General features: G+C 33.8%; 1 protein-coding gene across 2 annotated transcripts in view; it reads right to left on the bottom strand.

Moving 5' to 3' along the window:
* The window catches only part of stac (SH3 and cysteine rich domain), a 41,735-nt gene that overhangs the window by 3,221 nt on the left and 11,654 nt on the right, over window positions 1-26,860 (bottom strand). Inside the window, exons 3-11 of one of the 2 annotated variants that reach the window (XM_087290581.1) lie at window positions 19,164-19,193; window positions 16,820-16,920; window positions 11,415-11,496; window positions 11,186-11,292; window positions 9,857-9,938; window positions 7,644-7,711; window positions 4,506-4,600; window positions 2,213-2,264; window positions 18-155 (exon numbers count right to left, since the gene is read on the bottom strand). In XM_087290581.1, the coding sequence (XP_087146707.1) occupies window positions 18-155; window positions 2,213-2,264; window positions 4,506-4,600; window positions 7,644-7,711; window positions 9,857-9,938; window positions 11,186-11,292; window positions 11,415-11,496; window positions 16,820-16,920; window positions 19,164-19,193 (755 nt within the window). The remainder of the gene's footprint in view (window positions 1-17; window positions 156-2,212; window positions 2,265-4,505; window positions 4,601-7,643; window positions 7,712-9,856; window positions 9,939-11,185; window positions 11,293-11,414; window positions 11,497-16,819; window positions 16,921-19,163; window positions 19,194-26,860) is intronic. The other variant, XM_087290582.1, reaches the window with a different exon arrangement.

The raw sequence follows: 26,860 nt of genomic DNA, 5'->3' as shown, positions 1-26,860 counted from the left end.
TGCTCACATGTACTCACTTGTCCCTCTTTTAGGGTGATCTGTCCTTGCTCCTTACAGCCAATAAAGGTTCGGTTACACCTGAACACCCTGTCACTTGACGTCACTTGATGTGCAAAGGCTGCTGGGAAAAATCCAATTCTATCTTCAATCACACCCTGAAATTGTTAGCAACATACATAAGGCAAATTAACTCATAGAAATGCACAATAAATTAAACAGTTGATTTAAAAAAAAAAAAAAAAGTATATCAAAATAACAACAAAACTACTTTTCAGAGTTGAATTTTTGGACTGGAATATAGCACACATAGGGTGTAAGATTCATCCAGACCACTTTAATGATTTTTTAATGGTGCTTTTGTGTCTTTTTAAAGCCTGAAAGCTTCAGTCTTCATTAATATATAATTTCATGGACAAGAGCACTGAAAATGGTTTTCATATTTTCTCCTTTTGGACTCATTCCTTCATTTTAGTTCAGCAATAGATTTTTGTATTCAAAGTTAAAATACTTAAAAGGAAACAACCAAGCGAACTACGTTACAAACTGCATTGCAGCACTAAAAACAAAAATCTATAACGTAGACTTACCATGTTCTGTACGCAACAACGTTCCATACAATTTACCTTTCAACACCAATCTCTGAATAAATCCTTACAGGCCGTAGACAAGCTATACAGTTGAAGTCAGAATTATTAGCCCCCTTGAATTAATAGCCTCCCTGTTTATTTTTTCCCCTAATTTCTGTTTAACGGAGAAAAGATTTCTTCAACACATTTCTAAACATAATAGTTTTAATAACTGGTTTATTTTATCTTTGCTATGATGACAGTAAATAATATTTTACTAGATATTTTCGTTTATTTAGATACACTTCTATACAGACATTTAAAGGCTTAACTAGGTTAATTAGGTTAACTAGGCAGGTTAGGGTAATTAGGCAAGTTATTGTATAACGATGGTTGGTTCTGTAGACGATTGAAAACATTAGCTTAAAGAGGTTAATAATTTTGACCTTAAAATGTTTTTTTTTTTTAATTAAAAACTGCTTTTATTCTAGTCGAGATAAAACAAATAAGACTTTCTCCAGAAAAAACACATATTATCAGACATACTGTGAACATTTCCTTGCTCTGTTAAACATCATTTGAGAAATATTTTAAAAAGAAAAAAAGGGGGGCTCATAATTCTGACTTCAACAGTATATCTGTGTAATCTTGTTTCTCACTCTTTCACCCCTGAGCACAGCAGAGACCCTCCTACCAAATGTTTCTGAGAAAATTCAGTAAGTACGTCCACCTAATCCACTTGAAAATTGACAGTGGGCAAGCAAAGGGCGAGTGTCGCTTGGGAGGGGAGATATTTTGATCAACGACAATATGCACTTGCATTTAATTTATGCATCACATGGTATAACAGTCTTTATCTAATTGATATCATGTTATCACAAATTGTTTTATAGATGATGTTTTGTTGAATAAATGCTTTGGGGGCAATATTTAAATTTATATTGTGGATGATAAAATAAACATGATCTGAAAATCAAATGATTGTAAAGTTATTTTATTTCAAACTTTTATAAAAAGTTATTAAATATCACAATCTATAAGTTAAACACAATAATAGTATATTCTGATGTTGGTTTCTAGTAAGACAAAAAAATGTCCATTTTTGCTGGTGAAATAAAGTTATGCGCTCTGTACAAAACACTATTTTAATCCTGTACGGAACACCGTTAACACCTAACATCTTCTGTACACTTGCTGAGGCAGTACTTTTTCCCTCTTTTCTCGAAAAAACTACTGGTGCAAAATACATCAATCAAAATTTGGATTGTGCAATAGGTATTCTCCTAGAGAATGATCACACAAACATGCTTATCTGGCTTTCAATGACGGAGGAGAGGTCATTTGAGTGCGCTTAATAGCGAAAAGTGTACGAAACATAGTTAGTCTGCATTATATTTCTTTTACTGAATTTGTAATTTAAAGTACCCTTCAAAAGTCTTGGAATAGCTTCACTTTTATATGCTTTTGATAAAAAAAAGTCTTTGCAGAAAGACTTTTTGAGCAACACTGATGTTATTTTAAATATACTGTAATGTAAAAAATATTGAAAATTTAAAATGAACTTTTTAAACTTTCTTTCTAGTAAAGCAGAATGATTCATCCATGTCTTTTTTGAAACAAACAATCAAAAAAAATCATGACTTCACCTTCCACCAATCGTCGTTGGAATCATCTGCCAGGACTATACGATCTCCGGGTCTACAGGGAGAGAGTAACACATTAGGAACCTGCATCACCCCTCTCAACAGTTAGAAATTATTTTTGGAATTGGGTTGAAAGCTTTGATGAGGCTGTTCTGAAACTCTGCGATAGCTTCATGATATATCACAAGGCCAGAATGAACCTGCACATGCATATGCCTCCCGGAGAGCTTCTGAGAACCAGACCTGAAATTACTACTGGGGGAGTAATTGTAAAGACAAATGGATGTGCAATGCAATCAGAATAAGTCTGGGGAGAAAAATAACACAGCAGTCATATTCAAAGTACCAGGTCGAACTGTGCGAGTTTAACCTCTGCTGAATCCACAAATTTAAAGGTTTATCATTTCTTTTTAGCACTGAAACTCCAGCTTCATACAGTTTAAGAACCTAAGTAGCTTTTACAGCAGGAAAGATTGCTTAATTTAATTTAATTTATTATTATTCGTATTTATTAAGCATCGTAAAAATGCTTTTCTTACTTAAATTTTTTGTCTTGCTTCTAGTCCAAATATCCTAAAGTTCTCAAATCAAGAAGCATTTTCTACACAAGCAAAACATTATGTCTTATTTTAAGAAATAATATGCAAAATGAAGCGAGTTTTTCCTTAAATCAAACAAAATAATCTGCCAATGGGATAAGCAAAATAATCTAGTTTTTCGATTTGTGATAAGATTATTTTGCTTACCACATTGGCATTTAGCTTGATTTAAGGAAAAACTCACTTTACTTTGGCATATTATTTCTTAAAACAAGACAATATGTTTTGCTTGTCTAGAAAATGCTTCTTGATTTGAGAAATTTTAGATATTTGGACTAGAAACAAGACAAAAAAAATGTAAGTAAGAAAATTATTTTTTTGCAGTACACAAACACAAGTAACCTTGGTTTTGCCAACATAATGGCTGTTTTCTGTGCTGTGAAAACAAAGTTATTTTGCAAACACTTCCAAAAAATGAAGACACCTGAACTGATAAGGAAACTGACATCCCTGTTATTGTGCATAATGTTTGGTTTCCAGCACACAATGCAAGTAGTAGAACAATCACAAAAGACTGTCATTTGATCAATTTGAGCAGAGCAGACTCTATATGAAGAGGGACTTTGACCAAAAACCACATTTTTGAATGAACTCTTTCAGACACTGTGATAAATAATGTGATGGTGTAATTTCTATTATGAAAAAGTGAGTGTTTTAACACAGTAGGGGCACTTTCTAAATAGAAACTCTGCCTTCTTGCCTTAATGCACTGCAAAAATGCACCTTAGTAACTTCGCTAAAAAACAAAGTTCACTGAAAAAAAATGTTTACATAAAAAACTAATAACATATTTTAAGAAAGAACCTGAAAGCTAAAACTTTTACAACTTTTCTCACAAGAAAATTTATGTTCATTCTAGAGTGGCTTTTTGCATGGCTCTCTACAATACTTGATTCTGATTCACAACAAATATGCCATTCCCAGATAACGCTAAAACTAATAGCACAGGCTCATCCAGGACCAACGAATCATCTTGACTGTGAGTATATTCATATAGACTGAATTATACAAAGCTTATGCTCTGTTCTGCCATGATTCTTTACATTTAATAAAAGGATTAGTCATTTAGGGCGACATGGTGGCTCAGTGGTTAGAAGGTTGCTGGTTCGAGTCCAAGCTGGGTCAGTTGGCATTTCTGTGTGGAGTTTGCATGTTCTCCTGTGTTGGCGTGGGTGAATTAAATAAACTAAATTCTCCCTAGTGTATGTGTGTGTAGATGAGTTTGTATGGATGTTTCCCAGTACTGGGTTGCAGCTGGAAGGACATCTGCTGTATAAAACATATGCTGGATAAGTTGGAGGTTCATTCTGCTGTGTCGACCCCTGATGAATAAAAAGACTAAGCCGAAGAAAAATAAATGATTGAATTAGTAATTTATTGCACCTTTAATTCTTATACTGCTAGTTATGCACATATGCTACATGCACATTTCCATTACTAAGCACACAGTGTATTGTGCATACAAAGAAATCTTAAGCTAATGGTCCAGCAAAAGGCCAACAACCTCCTCCTGAAAACTAACTGCATCTCCTGATGATAATATAGTAAGCAGGAAATGGGGGAGATCACAAATTTTCACATAATACAGGTGTGAAGACTCAAATTAACTGAGAAAATAACTAAGCACTGGATGAGTGACTGTGTGTGTATGTGTGTGTGTATGTGTGTGTGTGTGTGTGTGTTTTATTTACACTTACCTCATTTCTAGATCTTGGTTGTCTTGGGCTGTGAATCCAAACAAAGCCACATAGGTATTTAGCAGCAAGGGGTCTCTCTTCAGCTCCCTTTCTGACTACATATACAGAGATATAAAGAGGAAAACACTAAACAAAATTATTATAGGTTAAAAAATTATATATATATACCCTAAACCCTACACCCTAAAAAAAAGATATTATTATTTAGGATATATTGTGACTGAACAAGGATTGATTTCAGAATCCAGATATTACTGGTCTGCAGACATTGGCTAAGGTGGGAGAGGCGTTACATAAATTTGGATTTTTCCATTAGCTCTTGGGAAATTGTGCATACAAGCAGCCGCACATACACTCAACTTGCCTTAGAAGGCACATGAGTTTAAGAAGTGCGGCAGACTGTATCATTTCAACATAAAAAAAGACAGAAAAAAGAGAGATACACACACACAATTATTACATTGACTGAGCTTCATTATAAAAAGTGTAACTTTCCTCTGGCTGAAATTTCATGACCTCTGTGTCTCAAGCACTTGTGCAAACAGCAGAGACTTTGGAAAATAGGTTGATTTTCTAGATGAGAAACCACTGTAGACCAGGGCTCAGTAAAGCTCTAAAACCCAGAGCTTTACAGATTTGAGTCAGGAGTTCAATTATATCAATGTTTGTTTCCTATAAAGGCTGAGTTGTGCTTCTTTTTCTTAGTTTTGCTTTTTGTCACACAATCTTTCAGAAACCATTCAGATATGCTGATTTTATGCTCAAGAAGCATTTCCTATTATTATCAAGCTTGAAAACAGTTGTGGAAAATACGATTGTTTAATGAATTGAAACTTATTAAACTTGATAAATCTTTTGTATCAATGAAAATGTCTGTTAAATTACTGTTGTTTATAAGTATTCTTGCTAAATGAAAGCATCAAATAAAAAACTGTCCCCGAAAATGCAAACAATGATCCACGTAATTATCTTACTGTTTAATTTGATAAATCATAAAGTAGGGACAGACAGAATCTGCGGACATTTTGTGATATTTTAAGAGAATTTTATTAAAAATCTGTGGATTTATGTGAAATGATTTTGGGAGTATCATACCTATAACCTTATATATTTAAATAAAAAAAGATAGCTTTAAAATTTTTATTTAATGTTTACAATGCAAATTCAATTAGATCCACTTATTTGGTAAACAAAGCAAGTCTCTGATATAATATATCTATTAAAAGACAGAAAATATTACTTTACAAACTGTATTTTAAATAAATCATATTAATATTTTCATATTAGTCAATAATATTACTGAAATTAATTTAAAAACTGAATAACTATAAATTTATATAATTAGGATCTAATTCATACAATTTAGTATGATTTGCTCATCATCCAATGATGTTTGAGTTTAGGGGTGGGGTGGGTGCCACGCCTTCTCTTTAGAATCTTATCTTTTTCGTACGGCTGAACTTGTACGAATTCGTACGAATTAACCACTAAACTAACAAAACATAAAACACGTATGTTTTCCTGTGAGATCAGGCTGGTAAAACATATGCTGGAATAGTTGCCGGTTTATTCTGCTGTGGCGACCCCTGATAAATAGAGAACTAAGCTGAATGAAAAAGAATGAATTTAGAAGCATGATTAGCACCACTTTTTACTCAGGGTTATAAAACACAACCCTGGTGTACACCCCTCATAGAGAGTTTGTGCAGGTTTCATCAGGTCAAATTTAAGCCTTTTTATGACCCTTTTAAGACCTTTATGAATTAAATTTTTAATTTATACCGGGCTAAACTCTATTGATTATTTCTAATGGCCTGGTTGGGGCAATGGATTTTTTTTTAATCACAAAATATTTTTTAGCGACATACTTTAATGTGTCAAAAAAAATTTTTTTCAAGAGTTCACACTTAGCTGATAATTGATTGTAAAGCTTGTTTGGCATGCTGTCCTGGGAGAGAGCCCTGAGCTCATTAGATCCTCAACTCGGGGCTCCCTCCCGTTTGCAAGGCGAGAGGGGAGTTTGAGCGCAGGGAGATATCGAGAACTCCCCTGCTGTAGTAGCCAATGAACAGATAGTGATTGATCTTAAGAGATAACTACTTACTAGGAGCATGTCTATGGTGCCGATTTGGATTAGTCAATTAACTTAAGTTTTTTGAAGTTTGGACGGTGGAAAGAAACCGGGGAACCCAGGGGAAAGACATGTGAGCCTGGAAAGAACTTGTAATCTCCGCACAGAAACGTCAGCTGGCTTGGTAAGGACTAGAACCAGTGACGTTCTTGCATGTGAGGCAACAGTACTAACCACTGGGCCACCGTGCCACCCATCCAGGAAAGGAGGAGGAGTAGGGGTGGAAGGGGGAGTTCTTCAAAATGAAGATGGCTGTTATATGGAACTTAGGATATTTATAGTGCCTTAGGAATCGTCTGATTGGTGAATCATTAATTGAATAATGCGGGGCCGGCTGCAAGCAATCATAAGGACGTGATCCTCTTGAAATTAGTTCCTAAATAAACTTCACCTAGTTGTATACACTTTTTTCAACATAATATTTCTTTTTTATTATTTGACAAGTTTAACTTTGTTAAAAGTATATTTATTATGGAGGCAATTACATAAATAATCAAAAATCTTTTGGTGAAAATTGATCGAGTATAACTTCTATTCAAACTATTGCATTTCTGTTATAAAGCTTTACGTTTTATGTCTATTTATAATTATTTTGTCTACTCCCCCTTACCTATATAAATAGTTTTTGTATGAATGAAAGGTAATGTAAAGTAATAAATTGCTCTTTTATTTTCCTGAGGAAGTGTGTAAATGTTTTTGGTTTTCTTTCCCTGATTTTATTAAGATGGATTGTTGGTGATTGAATGGATGTCTGCCCGATTGGGTAGCTTTACTTGGACAGAGGAAAATTAAGACTTTTGTTAAAATTAATTAAGACCTACAACACAATATTTCAGTCAATTTAAGACTTTTTAAGACCCTGCGGATACCCTGCTCATATACCCATGGTTTAGTCGGATGTAGACACACCATACAATGGGTGTGAAAAAAAGCAAGTCTTCAGAATTCTGTTTGGGTATGTCTGGGTAAGTTTGAACATTCCTAAACTGAGTAAAAAAAGTGCTCACGAGTGATTCTTCTGCTTTCCTTTCTGCAACATGAAAATGTTCAGTTCCATTCTCCAACGGCATAAAAACTGAAACACAGCACAGAAAAAAAAAATCAATGAGCTAAGACAGTAATTGGAGTCTAGACTTGTTGATCATGAGTAATTCACAGCAAAACAAACCTCACTTGTTTTCTCATCATTGCACGAGGCTAAATTAATGATGCAGTTGTAGTGGGTCATTGTTCAGAGTGCTGGACTGATTAGCCAAAAATACCTCCATTTCTCGGTCATCTCTGTGGCACCAGAGAATAAATATACGTCTTCCGTGCCAGCACACACAGCTATGGGCACATGAATTCACTCAGACTTGGGGTCAATCTGTGATCAACAGGATGCAACCCTGATCGAGGCCATTCATTTCAATAATACTACATGTATCCATACAAACAGCGCTGTATCATGATAACTAAAGCATTAATGAGTGTGGACAATGAGTCTGATTAAAAGCTCTCAGTTTGTATTTAAACAGGGCATTGTGGGATAGATGATCATTGATGGTCAGATTGATCATAGCTGCGTAAATAGTACTAATAAGAAAAGAGATGAACAATAAATAGTGCTAATACTATAAATAAACTTATAAATAAAAATAAATAGAAAAAAGCAGATACATACATAATTAATAATTAGATTTATTCAAATATTACTAGTTATTATTGTTTAGATTTTAGTCATAGTTTTCTGACAATAAATAGTAAAGAAAAAAATAATAGTGACTAAATAATAAATAGTTTGTTTTATTGATATATAATTAGTAAATTATTAGCATATTAAAACTATTAGGTGGTCAAGAAGTTGTGGTGAATTTTACAAGTTTAGTTTTAGAGTCATAGTTTTCTAACATTAAAGGCCCTGTCATACATCTGGCGCAATAAGGCGCAAGACGTGTTTGGCATGATTTGTTTCTATTTTCAGATCAGCGCAACTCTAATTTTGCACCGTGTTGTTTAAATAGCAAATCCATTTGCGCCATTTTGTAGACTTATGGGTGTGCCAGTCTATAAAGGGGGAGTGTTGAGGCGCATTGTTGGTGCGTTGCTATTTTAAGGAACTCAAATAGACTGAAAACAAAAAGCTGGTCTAGCTTTTCCAGCGCAGAGTGCGTTAGTTATGCGCCTATGCAGGTCCAAACGCTTACACATTGTTTTATACACACAAGATGTACAGCAATGCACAAATATCTTTACATTTGAAAACAATTAAAGGATTACAAAACTTACTATTTTCAACATAAATATAAAAACCACTACTTTCATGCCTTCTTCATCTCGAGGGGCTTTTGTCAGTTTATTTCATGACAATTTGCAGTTGTATGTTATTATTATTAACAGTTATATTTATTATTTGCATATTTCTATTTGTTTTAATAAAAACAAGTTTAGATTTGTCCACCTGTTGGGTTTTGGACCATTTGAGACTTAAGAACAGGACATGTATTTGGATATAACTTTTTGACCGCACTTCATTATCATTGTTCATTTATTAATTTGCTGGAAATTACAAACTGAATTTAGAAATAGTTTTGAAACAAATCTTTGCGCTTAATAAATTAAATTAAATATGTAGGCTAATGGATGCGTACAACACTGTTTCCTTTTCCACGAAAGTAAAGGAGTAGAGTAATTCTTCATTCTTTATCTTCGCGTTGCAGAAGCTCTGTTTAACTGTTTTCTTGCTAGTGAAGCATTCAGTTTTACCACTTACAAAGTCTTCCATGTAAATAGCAAATGCGCCATGTCTGACTCTTAAAGGGAATGTGAGATGCACATTATGCTCAAAACACACCCACAACTCATTAAGAGAATAAGCACAACCTTGTTAGACCATGCACCAGGGCACATACCGTATTTTTCTGTCCTTAAAAGAGCAAAAGTGGATTCGAACATGCCCTTAATGCTTTTGCGCCATGCGCTTTAGACTTTGTGCCTAGATCGTTAAAATAGAGCCCCAAATTGTGCTTCTAAAACAATAATAAAACACATTTCATAAGTGAAAAAAACATTAATGCAAAAAAATACATATGCTTCATTATAAAATAAAATTTAATATTCAAATTAGTATTTTAAATCCTCATTTTTAGGAATTTGATGCAACAAAAATGCTCAAATATTTTTTTTACCATTATTTTTAGTAGTAGTAGTATCTATTCTTTGTGTGTGTACATATTCTCACCATTGTCACTGGGTTTCCTGATGAGTTGAGCTCGACTGCAGTGGGCAGCCTTTTCTTCTGGTACCTGAGCCACATCACTGGTCTGAACAAACGAGTAAACACAAATGAATCTCTCACATAATGTACACATATGAACACAACTTGTCCTAACAAAGCACTGTGTCTGTTATGGATTTCAGACGCAAAAAATATTCACGTTGACTGTTTACTATTTAGAGATTTACATCTATTGAATATCATATTTCACATAGTTTAATCTTTCTGTGCAAATAATTTCACGGTTGATTTACTTCACCCTGTCAAATTATGTTTTCTGCCTGTTCTTCTTCTTTCATCTCATTCTCTCCCTTTTTTGGTCATATTTGCTTTAGAGAGGCATTATCTGAAGCGGACCATCACTTCCTTCCAGGGTGTATGTTTGCCTGTGTTTGTTTCAAACAGTAAAACAGTACATCTGGGCCTCCTGCATTTCCATTAACTTGCAGTAACTGAATATTAGGTGGTATAAACATGTTCATGCACACAGATAAAAAAAAAAACTACTCAAGTATTAACAACTGAGTGCAAAAGGCAGGGAGCAAACATGTTGCTATAAATAACATAATGATGGCAACATTCGAGTTTTATAACAGGCTGTTTACAGAAACAGCAGTCCTGTGATAATGCCTCCAATAGAAGAAAGAAGCACTTCTAAAGCAGAGAGGACATAATGATTGTGAATTAAGACAGAGAGCAGCTCAAGGAGATGAAATTGAATTGTTTTGAGTGTTTTATTGAATTAATCATAATAATCATCACTATTTTTTACCATGAGAACTTCAGTTTCCACACGAGCAGCCAAGCAGACGCACATTAAAATGAGATATCAATCTTTTTAAAAGCCTGAACTGAAGCAAATTGCCTGCAGGTAAATGATGGATGCATGTTTACTATGATAAGCCTTGACCAGTCAAACAACATCTCTCCTTTAAAAATACACACACACACAAACTTTTGTACAGGTTTCCTTCTGGCCATCCACCATAGACTTGTGTCTATTGTTTTTACATTGGCCTATGAATACTTACCTGCTAAATCAAACCTTCACAAAAACCTTTTTGCGTTTCTAGATAAATGTTATTTAGAGTTAGTTTTATTTTACTAAACTGTTTTTAAGTGTCATTTTGGATTTATTTTGCTTTAATTTCATAAGTAAAATATGTTTGCAGTTTTTTATGTTAATAATATTCTTAACTGGATTGTAAATATTGCACTTAAACACATTAATTGCTATATATATATTTATATATGTATTTTAAAGGTATAAAAAAAGAAGCAAGTGTTCCGTACAGAGTTTCTCTGTGGTGACTCTGATCCACTGGTTCGCTTGTTTTTTTGTGCCAGAGAAGTTCCAAATCTCAGAGTCTCATACACTGGGTCAACTTTGCTGCCACAAGCTAGAACAAAAAGGAAACACAAAAGGAACCACAAAATATCAGTGAACACAACTATTTAACTAATAATGTTATACATTAGTGCACAAAAACGAACAACAAACCAAAATGTAGGTATTGCTCACCAATAGGCATAACCTCCCTGATGCACCCAAACTGTTCCTGAATCAGCAGAGGGGAGCTAGAATATCTTCGAAAACCTTTTGGCTGCAATCACATAAACAGGGTCACTGGATTTAGTCTTTTCATTTACTTTTTTATAGGCAGAATAGATTTTCATGGCCATTTTTATCATGTTAAATGGTAAAAAAAATAAATAAAAATATCACGTCTATTTATTTTAAACACTTGAATCAATAGTTTAAACCATCAGTTATTTCCCAATCTGAACAATTATGGCTGCTTATTGTCAAAAAAAAAAAAAAGCAGCATCAAATATTGTAAAAAAAAAAGTACATCTAAACAAACCACTCTTATTTCTCAATCTGGGGTGCCTTTCCAAAAACAATTTTTACCCAACTAAGGTCGCAAGCTGCGTCGTTACAAACATAGTTAGTTGATTTGCCGTTTCCCAAATCCATGAACCAAACGAACATTCACAAACTGTGTTGCACACTTGTATGCTTGCAACTCCACCTCTGAAGCTGTAGTTTGAAACATAGTCCCTGGCTGTATTCTATTCACAGTTATCCCCCTATGCCATATTCATTTAGAACATTCCAACATTTTAACATGGAATAATTTTTTAAAAAGAATTAAGGTCATCTCTCTTAGGTGTAATTTGCATTCAAAGTATTTTTACAGATCAGTTTATATCGTTCTTCATGTTTACAATTACATTGCCAATGTAGTACACTTTGAAAACATTATAGTCATTTTGAACACAGCCATGGCTCATAACAAAAGCTATAGGTGACCTATTATTTAAAAGCGGAATTTAGGTTATGTCTCCAAAGCTTGTGAGAACAAAAACATATCATACGGTAATGCTTTTAATTTATAGTAGGTTATTTATTAAGTATCTGTACTGTATATGACATGGGCCTGTTGGTTAGAACATTTCTGCAGTGGTTTGCATGTGTCAAATTGTAATAGTAGACTTTTCAAAAAAAATTTAAAATACACAATATTCTACTACTATAATAATAATAATAATAATGATAAAAATAATAATCATCATCACCATTATTATTAACTTTTGGAGAAATACTGGTCACTACATCGTTCTTTTCCCAAATGATGCATCGTACTATTATAGTTCAGCCGCAAGTTACGTTGGTGTTTGGGAAATGCACCCCTGAACAAATATGGCTGCTTATTATCACAAAATAAAACCAGCATCAATTATTGTAAAAAAGTACATCTAAACAAACCACAAAAGAGATGTAAACATTGATTTTTACAAAGTATTCTTAAACTAAGAAATAAAAAATTTCAGAATTGCTAATTATTTCTTTGCGTGTTTTGTGAAACCCGTGTTAAACATGTCCGTGTTATATATATACTCATTATATGCCCTGATTTGATGTTGGTTTGGTTCCTTTCAGAGCAAATACATTAAGGGAAGTTTTGTACATCATCAAAAAATCTTAAAATAGTTTGAAGTAATTTTCATTTCACAAATAAATCAGTAAAATGCTAAATAAAAGGTCATTACCCTTTTTTACCAAAATGTATATGACTAACCCAGACCCAATTTTCTTTTTAAACTTCTTCAAATGTCAATAAAAGTCATTTAGTTTAATATTGTTTTTAAATACGCATGAACAGATATTTTACAGTGTATATATTCAGTCATAATGTACACTAGTATAACTGCTGCATTACTACATGTGGTTCAAGTCTAATAAAACAGGGGTTTTGTCATGACTTAATTCAATATTAGTCCGACAGCATTCATCTTCATTTTCAGAAGCACTGTTTAAATGATCCTTAATGAGGCAAAGTAACTGGATTATAGTGTCTAAACTCATTTGAATGATTATATACTCATAAGACAAATTTCCACAGGGATTCGTTGGTTCAAATGATTAAAACACAAGCACTTGCAGCATTATATTTAGCATCATGGAGCAAATGCACAGCCTTTGTAAAAGACTCGCTGTGCTCACCAAGCCCTTATTTGTATTTGTTGTGTTAAATCCAAGCAGGGTGTCTATTCAATCAGCATCACAAATCTGCTTTGAAGACTTCATCGTTAGCCACGACTGGGGTTGGAGACTAATTTAAGTACCACTTGAACCCAGAGACGAGCTCTCTAGTGCTGCTACGTCACATTTCTCCAAGAGCTCGCTGGAGGAAGCGTGCAAAGAGACATGAAGTAGATGCTAATAAATGCATTTAACACAAGTGAAGTGTCAGGGAGCACGTACCCGCTAAGAATGAAGTGAGTCAACCGAAATAAACTTCCATGTGATTAATTTGTTTAATCAACCAAAAGAACAATAATAGCCACACCATGCGACGCTCGCTTGGCACATAATGAGGGTTTTAATGGTTGACTAACAACAACCAGGACTGAGCTCATGTCATGCTGGTAGAACAGCACTCGTACAGCTCAAAGGTTCTCACTGATCAGACAAGCCAAAAGAAATAAACAGAGTATAAAAATAGAGCAAAAGTGGAATTAGAGCTGAATCCTGTGGGGAGTTGTTCTCTTTTTAATCCTGACCCCCCACAGCCATATTTTCCATCTGCGAGAGTCCACTACATCATCATCGGGGAGACTCGTACAACTCCAGACTCAACCCACCACACAATCTGAAGCACAGTGTTTTTTCCATTTCCTGTGTTGATGACCTCATAGTGTAGTAACAGAATCAGAAGTGCTTGGTTCCAGAAATCAAAACACTGATCAAAGATTCTATCCAAAGTTCATTGTTAATAGGGCTATTGATTTTAAAGCGAAAACTTACAGAGAGTTAGTATAAATTGAAAGGATTTTTGTCACATATATTGCATATTTTATAGCAAGAGAGTATTTAGAGGAACTCTCTACAATTTTTTTTTTTTTTCCATTTTTTAATCAATTCAGTAGACTGTATGGTCAGGAGCACTTGTAGCTTACATTAGCATAGATCATTGAATCAGATTAGAGCATCTCGCTTCAAAATAACCAAATAGTTTTACTATTGAAATCTTAATCCTTCTGTAGTTACATTGTGTAAAAAAATGACAAAAAAAAAAAAGAAAAGTTTTTTGTAGACTGATATGTCAAGGAACTATAGCCTCGTTCTAGCGTAATAATCAAGAAACTCTTGAAAATAGGTTCAAACATCAATTGTTTACTCAGTAAAAATATCCGTAAATTAACAGATTTCGCTATTTTGTGATTCATGTTTTTATTTTTTTAATATGTATTCTTTTGAATCACATTAACCTTAAAAAGTTGGAAAATGTAATAGTTTAATAGTTAAAAGTGATATATTATCTAAGATGATGTTTTATTTTATGCTGCAGAAATCTTGTGATAAGCTGTCAACACATTTTCTGTTATTTTACAGACTTATTTCTCTATATTTTTCTTATAAATTATATTATTTCAAAAATGGTAATCAAAGTCACTTTGTTGAACTGTAGAGTTGAATTTTTAAAATCAAAAGTAGACAGAGCAGAGGTTAATATCCCATTAAGATATTAACAACCATAAATAGATGGAAAACACAAAAAATGGAAACTATAATAAACATATTTTTGACAGTGTAGGAGAATTTTAAAATGTGTTGATTTTCAAAAATAATTGAGCGTTTCTTTAATTAAATAATGCAACCTGATATTTTCATCGGTTCAGCATTGTGATGTCTATTGGCCATCGGCAATGGACGATGGCATCGTCTATTGACCCAACCCTAATATAGTATTTTTAAAAGCATATTTAATCTCTTAAGGCCCAAGGTGTTTTTTTACAGCATTTTTTATTTCTTTTTGCTATTTGGGCTTATAGGAACCTAATTAGAATAAAACCTAAGTATCATCTTTTACAATGATGTACTTTTAGAGAAAAAATTATCTCCATATATGTGGACTCCATGTCCGAATTTACATAAAACACTTTTTCCTGACTGTTCTTTAATCCATTAATAACATACATATTTTTTAACATGTTTTGACTATCAGAGAGTGAAAACAACATGTTTTGCCCATTTTGTACAGTTAAAAATAGTGTTTGGGACATTTCATGTGCTGCAAAACAGTTGCAGGTTGACATTGTATGTTTGTAACAAAATACAAAACATTCAAAATACTTTAAATAGCCACTTAAGAGCTAAAATGTGCTGTCCACATATGTGGCCACTAAGCCCTAGGAGGTTAAGGAGAGTTTACATCTTTTATTTAGATAAAACAATATAGACAGGAAAGCAAAGAATTGGCAAAGGACCTTAAGCAGGAATCAAACTCAGGTTGGCATGAACTAGACATGAACTCACCAGAACTACTGCCAACAAATAGAATATACAGTATTGTATAAACACAGTACATTAGCATTAAAACGTTTAGGCTCAGCAAGATTCTTAAATGATTCTGAAAGATGTCTTATACTTTTCAAGGTAGCATTACAGTAAATAGCAATAACTGTCTTCTATTCTTTTGTTCTTTTCTATTTGTATTCTATTGTATTTTCTTATTTCTGTTTGTTTTTGTGATGGCAAATAACTGACAATAATTTGTCAGTTATTAGTGTTACTACACTTTTCAGATGTCTTGTCACATGATCCATCAGTTATCACTATTATATGCTGATTTGCTGCTCAAGAAACTTTTAACATTCATGTTAAAACTAGTTGGGCTGATTAATGTTTTTTGGAGGAAACTTCTTTTTAAGACTCTACAGGTGAACTTTTTACATAATTTTAGTACAACTCAGACTTTTAGTTCTACATGCCAATAGGTTTTTGAGAAAGCTGTAAACTTGTTCTTAAGGTCAATCGTTCTCTGAGAAACCTGACTCACTCCTGTTCTGCACTGAAGCCATGGAAAAACCAATGGAAATTTTAGCACTCTTTTTCCTATTTGCCATTTTTTTAGTGTGTGTCGGGGGCGTGTGAATTTCCCTGAAGAGTCGTGACTTGTGGGTCCCCTGAGTAGAGCACAGAGGTGTTTACATGATAGATGCATCCTGATATTGCGTATCAACTATCCCATCCTTCCTCTATCTCACTTTCTCTAGTACACACTGGAGGATCATTAGCATTCATACTCGCACACCAATTCACAGAAGGAAAAGACAGACTGATGAATCACACTTTCAAATAACCAAAAATATCACTGCGAAGAGTAACATATCTTTACACTCACACACTACAAATCTTCACCTACTGCCAGAAAGGAACACAAGGAAAGTGCTATAACAAATTATATGTAGGCTGCTTTTAGTGTGTTTTCTTTGCAACAGTATCAGTTTTAAGCACTGACCAGTAAATACCAATGAATACTTGTTTAGCTTCACATTCAAGTTTCAAGATTATCCAAATATCAACAAAAACAAACAAAGTATCAAATACGGAAATCACACAGAAAACAAATATCTCACCAGTTTCCCCATGCATCTCTGCTGTCCAACTCCATCTAGGCACTTGTGATGGATTCCCATCTTGCAGGCTTTGCACCGAAGGCCCAGCTTAGCATTGGTGCCTAGCAATCGAGATCATTTTCGATTATTATCAGGGTTAAAAGACTTCAGAGAACAAATATATTGAACATGAAAGATACACTCTTAAAAATAAAGCTTCCAAAAACAATTTTTCCTGGATGTTCATTTAGCTGTGGCGACTCCAGAGTAATAAAGAGACTATATTTAAATGCCTACTGTATATACATTTTTTTATTGATAAACACGCAGGGTGGTGCAGTGGGTAGCTCTGTTGCCTAACAGCAAGAAGGTTGTTGGTTTGAGTCCCGGCTGGGTCACTTGGCATTTCTGTGTGGCATGTTCTTCCCGTGTTGGCATAGGTTTCCTCCAGGTGCTTCGGTTTCCTTCACAGATCAAAGACATGTGCTATAGGCGAATTGGGCAAACTAAATTGTCCATAGTGTATGTGTGTATGTCCTGGTCCTCCAGGTTGGGGGTTGAGCATTGGGCTAACAACCCACCCTGAAAAATTAGATGTTACGAAACATCAACATGGTGTGGCTAAATATCAACTTCAATATAAACAGCGCTTGTAATAAGTAAGTAAAAGATATTAAAGCTGAAAAATTTGGAAGTTTAATCTATTTTAAGTTATCGGGATTTAAACATTTAAGTTAATTCAAAGAAGACAGCACATTTGGTCAACTCAATTAATTGAGGTATCGAGTTCCCATTACTCAAACGAACTGAGAAAATCACTATCCTCAACTCATTTGAGTAGTCTTAACCTATAAGGGTTTACAGTGCATGAACGATAAATGTTGTTCAGACTGAATAACTAGTGTATTTATAAGAGTGTATCTTTAAATTAAATAAATAAAAAATCTATTGCAAAACACATGAATAATAAATGCATGGTAATTGACAAGCAGTATTATTAAGATCAAAGTTTCCTTATTTTCATTCACTATTACATCTCACAACATGTAATCTCAAATAACTGTGTTTTGCATATTGTTACTAAAGGGTTAAAACATTAAAGGGCTGCAATTCTGCAAGTGTTTAGGTTGCTTCAGTTTCCATTTCTTATGCCTAAAAAAGAAGATGCCTTAAAAGCAGCTCATCAAATGATCGATTCACAGTCCCAGAAACACTTGCAGAATTCAAACTTATTAGTAAAACTGGAAACAGGAAAAGCAGGTGTTAATGCTGAACCGAACAGAAACAGCTGAAGACAAACAAGAGCAAAGCGTACATTTGTACAAGACATCATCTAATAAAACAGCGCTCTTAATGTAATTGTGTTCTTCTGTTTGCTCAATTTTACAGTTTGATATCATCACACCTGGTGCTGAGAACTGGGATTAAGAGATGCTGTTTTATTGATTCAATAGAAGGAAGAGTGATAGAAGAAAGAGTATAATTTCTTTGATTTCAATATTTGTACATAATATTATGTTCATAACAAAACATTTGATCACATTGCATTTAAAATAAAAAAATAATGATAGCCAAATCCACCAAGGGACAACAAACATTCTCTGCACTTCACTCTGGCTCAATTAAATAATAATGAAACACTCTTCTAAATGCTCCACCAATGATTTGTTAAAACATTAACATTAAATCACTCTTCTTTCTTACAGCTAGTGCTTAATGTATTCAATAACAAACAAAAAAAAAACCCTCTTTCGCACCAATTACGGTCTTTGTATGATCTTTGAGTAATGGAGAATTAATCAGGCCTAATTGCCTCTCAGAAATTAAAATCCTGCACAGAGGCAATTTAAACATAAACAGATTTTGTTGTGGTGAGTCAATAAATACTAATAACTGAAATTATATTCACCTTTCCAGCTGTTTTCTGAGAGCAGCCTTATTGAAAAATAAAACCACCTACTGGTTATAATAACATTTTACTCTCTTCTCCAATGTTACATTAACTTTAAACCTCGGTAATAAAAAAAAAAAACCTTGTTTACACTTTATAACAACGGCATGCATATAGCAAAGCTCGAAACACAAAATAAAAATATTCCTATGACTGTAACAAGAAACATCAGAAAAAACAATTCCTTCACAGAGTAAGCGGATTGAGATCGATCGCTCTGAGGAAAAATTGTATCAAGCATCAGGCTGGCAAGCATATGAGGAGTTTCTTCTTCATATGCATTTCCTGGGAGTGCTGAAGAAGTCATAATGAGTGCAGAAGCAGGACGAGGGTGGGCTGGGGTTGGGGGTGGGCGAACAGAGTTGGATTGGGTTTCTAAAGAGCTCAATTCATCATCAAACGGAACAGACTTACCGAAGACCTTGCCAGCTCCACCTTGGCAAGCTAAAAAATTACAGGAGAAAATCCCTCTTGTATTACAGTTGTTTCATGTGTTGAAAAAGAAAAAGGTGGTCATACATGACAACCTGACTTCATTTATAGCTCTTTTGATGTTGATTTTTAAAATAAACATGCTAACTGTCCAGTGCTTCCCACAGGTTTGAAATATACTTGCAGTGGTTGCCGAATTGAAACACAACATTTACCCAAATCACATATATAGGTAACTATGTGCGACAAACAATATATTATTTAATTTTTTAAACTATTTTTATATGTATTATGACACTGTTATACACTGTTTCTTTTTTTATGTTTAAAAGAAAAAGACATCCATAATTTCTCTTACTTTTATGCTATTCAGAACCATGTGCACCCACTGACAGGTCAAATCTGCTTTCTTTCACATTCAAAATAAACTTGAATGGCAAAGCATTTTAAATATGTATATAAAATAGCCTAATATATATATATTAACATCATCAAATTAATAAAATAAAAAGCAAATGTGAAATAAATGACAGAAAAAATAATAAAAACAGACAATATCTCTAAAAATATGATAATTGCAAGATTAAAACCATTATATTATTTAAACAAGGCAAATGCATTGATTAATCATTACTAATGGTGTACATATATTTTGCAGCCAGTTCAGACCAGTCATTTCATCCTCTTTGAGTATAAAGTTTTTCTGAGTCGTTTAGATTAAAAAAGGATTTATTTAATGTTTCTCTGGCTCTCGTGACTGTGCATGTGCAGCCAGCTGCAAAGCCAAGTAAAAGTACAGGCTTAAGTAAAAAGGTAACTCAAAAACCCATACGAGCTTTAGAAAACAAAAGGAAAAGTTGAATCCTGGACATTTTATGAGATTTAGAACCAGGGCCGGAAAAATTTCACCAAAAAGTCCCAAAAAGACACGCCTCTGTGGGTCTGCAGAGCATGTGAGACTGCGTGTTGACAGGTCTCGCTCACACAAAGCGAAACTGGTAAACGAGAGAAGATTTTCCACTACCGAATTGATTGCAGATGTTTGGTTATTGGGCGGATACAAAAAATGTAAGGAGATTAATAACAGTAAAACTAAAAATACTAATCACTAAAAATACCTAGGCGACCTGCCCAAGTAAAGTCTATGTGTGAAAAGCACTGCTGTCATTTACCCAAAACACATTTGTCCTTTAAAAAAAAACACAGGCAGTGTAAAAGGAGAAAAAAGTCAGATATGCAGTAATGACATAAAACACTACTATATTTGTTTATGATAACAATTAATTAATAATTCTTTTGAAGAGTGTTTTGTGCTGGTCCCTATAGGCTAGTTTATGCCTGTCATGTATATATAAAAATGACACTGAAATCATCAGTAGGTAGTGGCAAGTACCTGTCCTGAGAAGTGAATCACAAAATCATAACTAATTCAACTGATTTGTTCAAAAGAGCTGATTCATTCAGATATTAAGCCTAACTTGAATTGTAGGATCATTGACATCATCCCATAGTTTGGTTTGTATTCTGCACATAATAACATTACACATTGTTAAAACAACAATTAATATCACTATAGACAATTATTAATGCACAACATTACTTATTTTTCTAACTCTATTTATTTATACAGTTTGTGTGAACAGTCCATTAAAAATAAAAAATAAAAACTTAAAACTCTGTCATCATCTACAAACCCTTTTGTTTTTACAAATCTCTATGATTTTGCTTTTTATGTGAAATACAAAAGATGCCATTATGAGAAATGTCTATACGTTGAAAAAATCGATGTCCAAACCAAAAGAGGTCCAAGCAAACAACTATTCAGATATTCACTGTGTGGACTCTTTTTAAAATATATTCCTCAGAGAAAGAAATTTGTGGGGAGGGCAATCAATGCTTTTAATTAGGAGCAGCAATTAAAATATTTTCAGATTTGGAGTAGCTTTAAAATTTAATTGTTAGATGTAGCTTTTGTTTTGATTAATGAAACACGAATGTGAAATGATTAATAGGGTGAAAACAAAAGGCCCTGTGGCTATGAGAATGACTGTGTCACAGGGCTCATTTGCCCCTGTCTGCTACAACAAGCTGCTTCCAACCGTCCATCGATTAATCAAACATCACATGCCCAGTCCAGACTCTCTCATGCATCCCTCTGCTGATCACTTCAGCCTTTGCAAAAAATGTTTTTATGCATCTTTTATGGCTGAATGTGTGATTTTCTCGAGTTGAGAGGTGACACAACAACTCAAATAAAAAAATTCTATTTTACACCAGGCTTCAGTAACTTCCTTGAATTATACATTACAATATTTTGTCAAAGTCATGAAATGTTTAGACTCCAACTTTGGATTTTCTTGGCCTGAAGGAACTGAGAAATATATTTCAGCATTCAACAGCACTTGGATGTTATGCAGACTTAATTTTAATGTTGCTAATGTCATCAGTTGCCCAATGGGATGAGAATCCACCCACACAGACAGCCAACCATATTCCCAATGTGCTAAGCCTTCCTTTGTGCTTCGAAATACAGCGTGGCTTCAGTGTCTTTAGAAATAGATGCCTCGGCTCCAGCCAAACATGAGAGAGAACATCAGCATGAAAAACATGCAGCTCGCCCATCCAGAAATTGCTTTGTAAATTGATGACTGACATTTTTCAATAGACTTAATGCCGAGAATTAATCATCTTATTCTGATGAAGCACACAGTCAGTTCTTGGTCAGTAAATGAATATCTTTACAGCTGCACGATGGATCATTAAAACATTTGTCCTTTCGTTTTGTCACCCACACAGCTGAGTGGGTGTTTAGTGGGTGTTTCTTCAATTTTGGTCTTTTTGAAAAGGCACACTTTTCACCTGCTGACTACTTAAACGGCTGACTACTTAAACAGTTTGGTCATCTTTTACTTGTCCTACACTTGACCCTTGAAATTCTTTCTTTTGCTGAACACAAGAAGAAGATATTTTGAAGAATGCAGGTAACCAAACAGTAGAGGGTACCCAGTGACTTTACAGTCTTTTTTCTACTTTAAATGTATGGATTCCATCATTTTTCAGAATATGCAGGTGCGTATATAGGTGCAGGTGCAGGTTCAGCATATGCAATAAGTACTTAAATAAGTAAAAAGTAAAAATGTTGATTAAACTATCTCTCTAACACACCTACAAAGTTCGACAGTGAAAATATTTGCAACCAAAATAATTATTTTCTTTTGCTGAACACAAGAAGATATTTTAAAGAATGCTAGAAATCAATCAGTAGAGGGTACCCAGCGACTTTCTTTTTTCTACTAAAAGGCTGCAGCAAATGTCTGGTTACCATAATTTTTCTAAGCATCTTCTTTTGTGTTCATCAGAAAATTAAACTCATGCAGGTTTGCAACAACTCAAGGGTAAGTAAATGAGAACAAATGTAAATGTTTGATAAAGCTATCCCTCTAATTCACCTGCAATGATCAATAGTGCAAACTTTTTGCAACCAGAAGATTTGTTTTAAATACTTTCTAAATATCTGTAGTTTTTTACTCAATTAAAATGATCTCCAAATAAATGGTTCTCGAGTGATGCTGCAAAAAACACTGACACAATTGAATAAATATGTTAGAATAATATTATATAATAAAATTGTTGAAAATATTAAAATTCCTAATTTGCAATGAATACTCATAGTAGAAACACAAAAACAAAGGTAAAAGAACTAAATCTACACATTAAATGAATATATATTTTACTCATTCTCCACTTGATCCAGACCTGTGTGAAATTCTTTCTTTTGCTGAACACAAGAAGATATTTTGAAGAATGCTGGTAATCAAACATAAGAGACCCAGTGACTTTACCGTATTTTTTCTACTATTAAAGCTCAAAGGCTGCAGCAAATGTCTGCTTATCATCATTTTTTCAAATACCTTCTTTTGTGTTCAACAGGAAAAGAAACTCATACAGATTTAATTTACTAACTCAAAGCTAAATGTGATGTAAATGTTTGATTAAACTATCCCTCTAATTCAACTGCAATGTTCAACAGTAAAACTATTTGCAACCAGAGAATTATTTTCTTTAAATCCAGTTTTTACTCAATCAAAATAATTTCCTAAGTAATAAAAACTAATAGTTTTCAAGTGAAACTACGGAAAAAAAAGACACAATTGAATAGACCGGTTTAGCAAAATTGCTGTAAATAGAATAATTCCTCACTTATGATGAACATCATAGTTTATGAACGAAAAAATAATACAAAGACAAAGGTGAAACAACAAAATCTGCACATAAACTAAAAATATATTTTAAGGAAAAGTATATAAAAAAATTAATCTTGTGTTAAAAATATGCCTAAAGTTAAATGAATGATTAAACAAACTAGAAAAAACAATAAGCGCATAAATATATAAATGATCAATACATTTTTTTTTAATGCTAAATCAATAAACAATTAATGCATAAATAAACGCTATCTTTTGGCTTAGTGCCTGTTTTATCAGGGGTCGCCACAGCAGAATAGGCTGCAAATTATACAAATAGATGCATAAATAAACATTTTATGCATAAATAAACATTAAATAAAAATATAAATATTATTAAAGCATTTGGCGCCTAGCTCTGCACAGGAAGTTTGGCCAGAGGAGAAATGGTCGTGCCCAACTGAGCCTTGTTTCTCTCAAGGATTTTTTCCTTCACTTTCGTCAATTGGTGAAGTTTTGTTTCTCGCTACTGTTGCTACTGGCTTGCTTGGTTTGGTACTTGTGGAGCTGTGCATCGATGGATTTGTTCTTCTGTGTTTGGACTTTAAGCAGTAAAAATTAAACCACACTGAACTGAACTACTACTACTGAAAATTAGACTGACACGGTTTTAATTGGAATTTACTAGACGTTCTATGTTAAGCTGCTTTGACACAATCTACATTGTAAAAGTGTTATAGAAATAAAGATGAATTGAATATGTAAATATAAAAATAAATAAATAATCAAGGTAGTTTTAACAGTTTCACAGGAGACATAAAAATCCTCAACTTGAGCTGTAAACTGAACAGCACAGCAACAGGTTGGGTTTCAGTATCAGCAGCTCAAATATCCCGCTGACCACACCACTGGTTAGAACATGGAAAACAAAGGAATGTGATGCTGAAAGCCTGGTGTAATTCCGGTGTCCTGATATCCTGATATCTGATCCACATGCAGAGATTTGGGTCAATGGCACGTGCAAGCTCATATTTAATCAAGCTGTAGAGATTTGGGTCGAGCACAAGTGAACAGGTATCTGGTCCACCTGTGGAGATTCAGGTCACACACAGGTGTCCTGATATCCAGTCTACAAGTGGAGATGTCATGGTTTGCTATTTAGTAATTACCTGTTAGTCACAGCAAGAAACTGAGATTCAACACAAAGAAGCAGAACAGCCACACACACTCCACTCTGTTTTTCTTCTTTTTTTTCAGGCAGCTGGTGAGATCTCATAAAATTCAGTAATCAGAATGCTGAGGGATAATGAACCGACAGATCATTCCTCATCTATCGCTGCGCAAGCTCAGGTTTCTCTGCATTCACCACAAAGCTTTGAAATGCATCATTTGGCCGCTTGATGTCCTTTTCATGAGGATGTGCCAGGACTGGATCTGGAGCCCTGCCCTCATTAGTGTGCTCTTCTGAGGGAGTGTTAGTGAGGTAAAAAGGTGATGAGGCCTGACAGATCCATATGCCAGCCACAACTAGACTAGACACACTCGCCACACATCTAACACATACACACACACCTATCTAACACTCCTCAATACTCACTTTCTTTGCCATATTTATTATTATTTTTTAATGTGTGTGTGTGTGTGTGTATACTTTTAGGGTATAGTACAAGTATGCGAATTGGGACGCAGCATGTGTGTGTGTGTGTGAGTGAGTGTGTGTGTGTGTGTGTGTTCCTCATTGCTGTCAGATAAATAAATCTTTTTTTTTCAACAGGTGGACATCTGTTCACCTCACCACACACACACACAGACACACACAAACTGAGAGCAACAACTCCTTGTTGCCCTCTATTAGGATAAGCCCACAAATACCATAATGCTGGCTTAGCTGAGACATATGCTTTTAAATACCACACACAAGTAGAGAGTTTACAATCTCTAAACCATCTCAAGGTTGAGAACTATCTCACGACTGAAAAAATGCATAAATATGAAATTCTGAATGGGCTGCAGTTGACCTTATTTGACTTAATTCTGTCTTTTCAACACATACATCCTATTTTAATGCACTATTGAAACATGGTTTGCAATAATTTCATATGATAAAAACATCTGTCCATGAAAGTATCGGTTAATTAAAATGACAAAAGACTGATTTATTATTATTATATTATTGTAATCCACAGACCTTAGTTCATGTTAATCAGAGCAAATATTAATGCAGATTTAAGATCAGTTAAAGGGATGGATCACCTAAAATATGAGCATAATCAGTGGTGTACTGTAAAGAAACAAATTACAAATACTCAAACTCAGAAATTGTAATTTACTGAGTAGTTTTAAATTTGTGTACATTTATTTTCCCTTCAGAACATTTTCAGTGCTTTATTAGTAGTTTAACTTGACTACTTTCCTTAAACCTGCAGTCACTATACTTTATTTTTTCCTAGTCTATGGGGATGGGCTAAAATAATAATAAATTTGCATCATATTGAACAATTTTGGGACATGTTTAGGACAAGCGTCCTAGAAGATGCCCAAAATCTTTACATGCAATGACTGTTTAGACTGCATGTCACTGATGAGAAGATGGCGGATGTTTACTGCATGATGACTGAAATCAAGGAATGATGTTCAGATGCAAAAACCTCTAAATGTCCTCTGAAATGTTCTCCTAAAATAAGCATTTTTGTCAGCCTTCAATGTTTATGTTCAGTCTTTTCACTTAAAAGGCAATAAAAAAACTTATTTGTCACTATAAAAGTAAAATTACTGAGTCTACATACAAGAGTCGGTGAAGAATGTTTATTTTAGAAGAAAATATCAAATGGTTTTTAGAGGTTTTTGCATCTAAACTCTTCAAATAGTCCTAATAACTAAATGCACTACAGAATGTTACGTTTACACATTCCTGCACAAATTGCATGTAAATGCATCAGCATTTCACAGCGTAATACTCTCACTCACTACTCTTGAGTTTTTTTAAAGGGCTACGTTTTACTCATACTTTGAGTAATATTTAAAACAGACACTTTTACTCTACTTGCACTACATTTTTGGGTAAGTAAGGGTACTTTTACTTGAGTATGATTTTTCAGTACTCTTTCCAACACTGGTCATAATTTACTCACTCTTTATTTCTTTCCTTGTCAAACACCTGCTTGAGATATTTTGAAGAAAGCTGGAAACCTGTAACCACCCACTTCTATTGCATTTGTTTTTGCTACAATGGAAGTCAATGGTTACATGTTTTTTTTTTTTTGCTTTGTTAAAAATATCTTCTTTCGTGTTCAACAGAAAAACAAAGTTTATAAAGGTTAAAAACCACTAAACAGGGTAAATGGTGAGGTAATTTTCTTATTGTTTGTTTGTTCACTATTATTGTAAAATGATTCGTAATAAATAATTCTCTCTCTTTCACTCAACACCACTTGATAACCAGTTTAATTTATGAGTTAAATTACACATTTATTTTTTTCCCAATTAATTTTAAAT

Source organism: Danio rerio, chromosome 17 (assembly GCF_052040795.2).
Source record: "Danio rerio strain M-AB ecotype USA chromosome 17, GRCz13ab, whole genome shotgun sequence".
Taxonomy (NCBI): Eukaryota; Metazoa; Chordata; class Actinopteri; order Cypriniformes; family Danionidae; genus Danio; species Danio rerio.
Note: the sequence above shows the minus strand (reverse complement) of the source record. Positions and strands in the feature narration are given on the sequence as shown.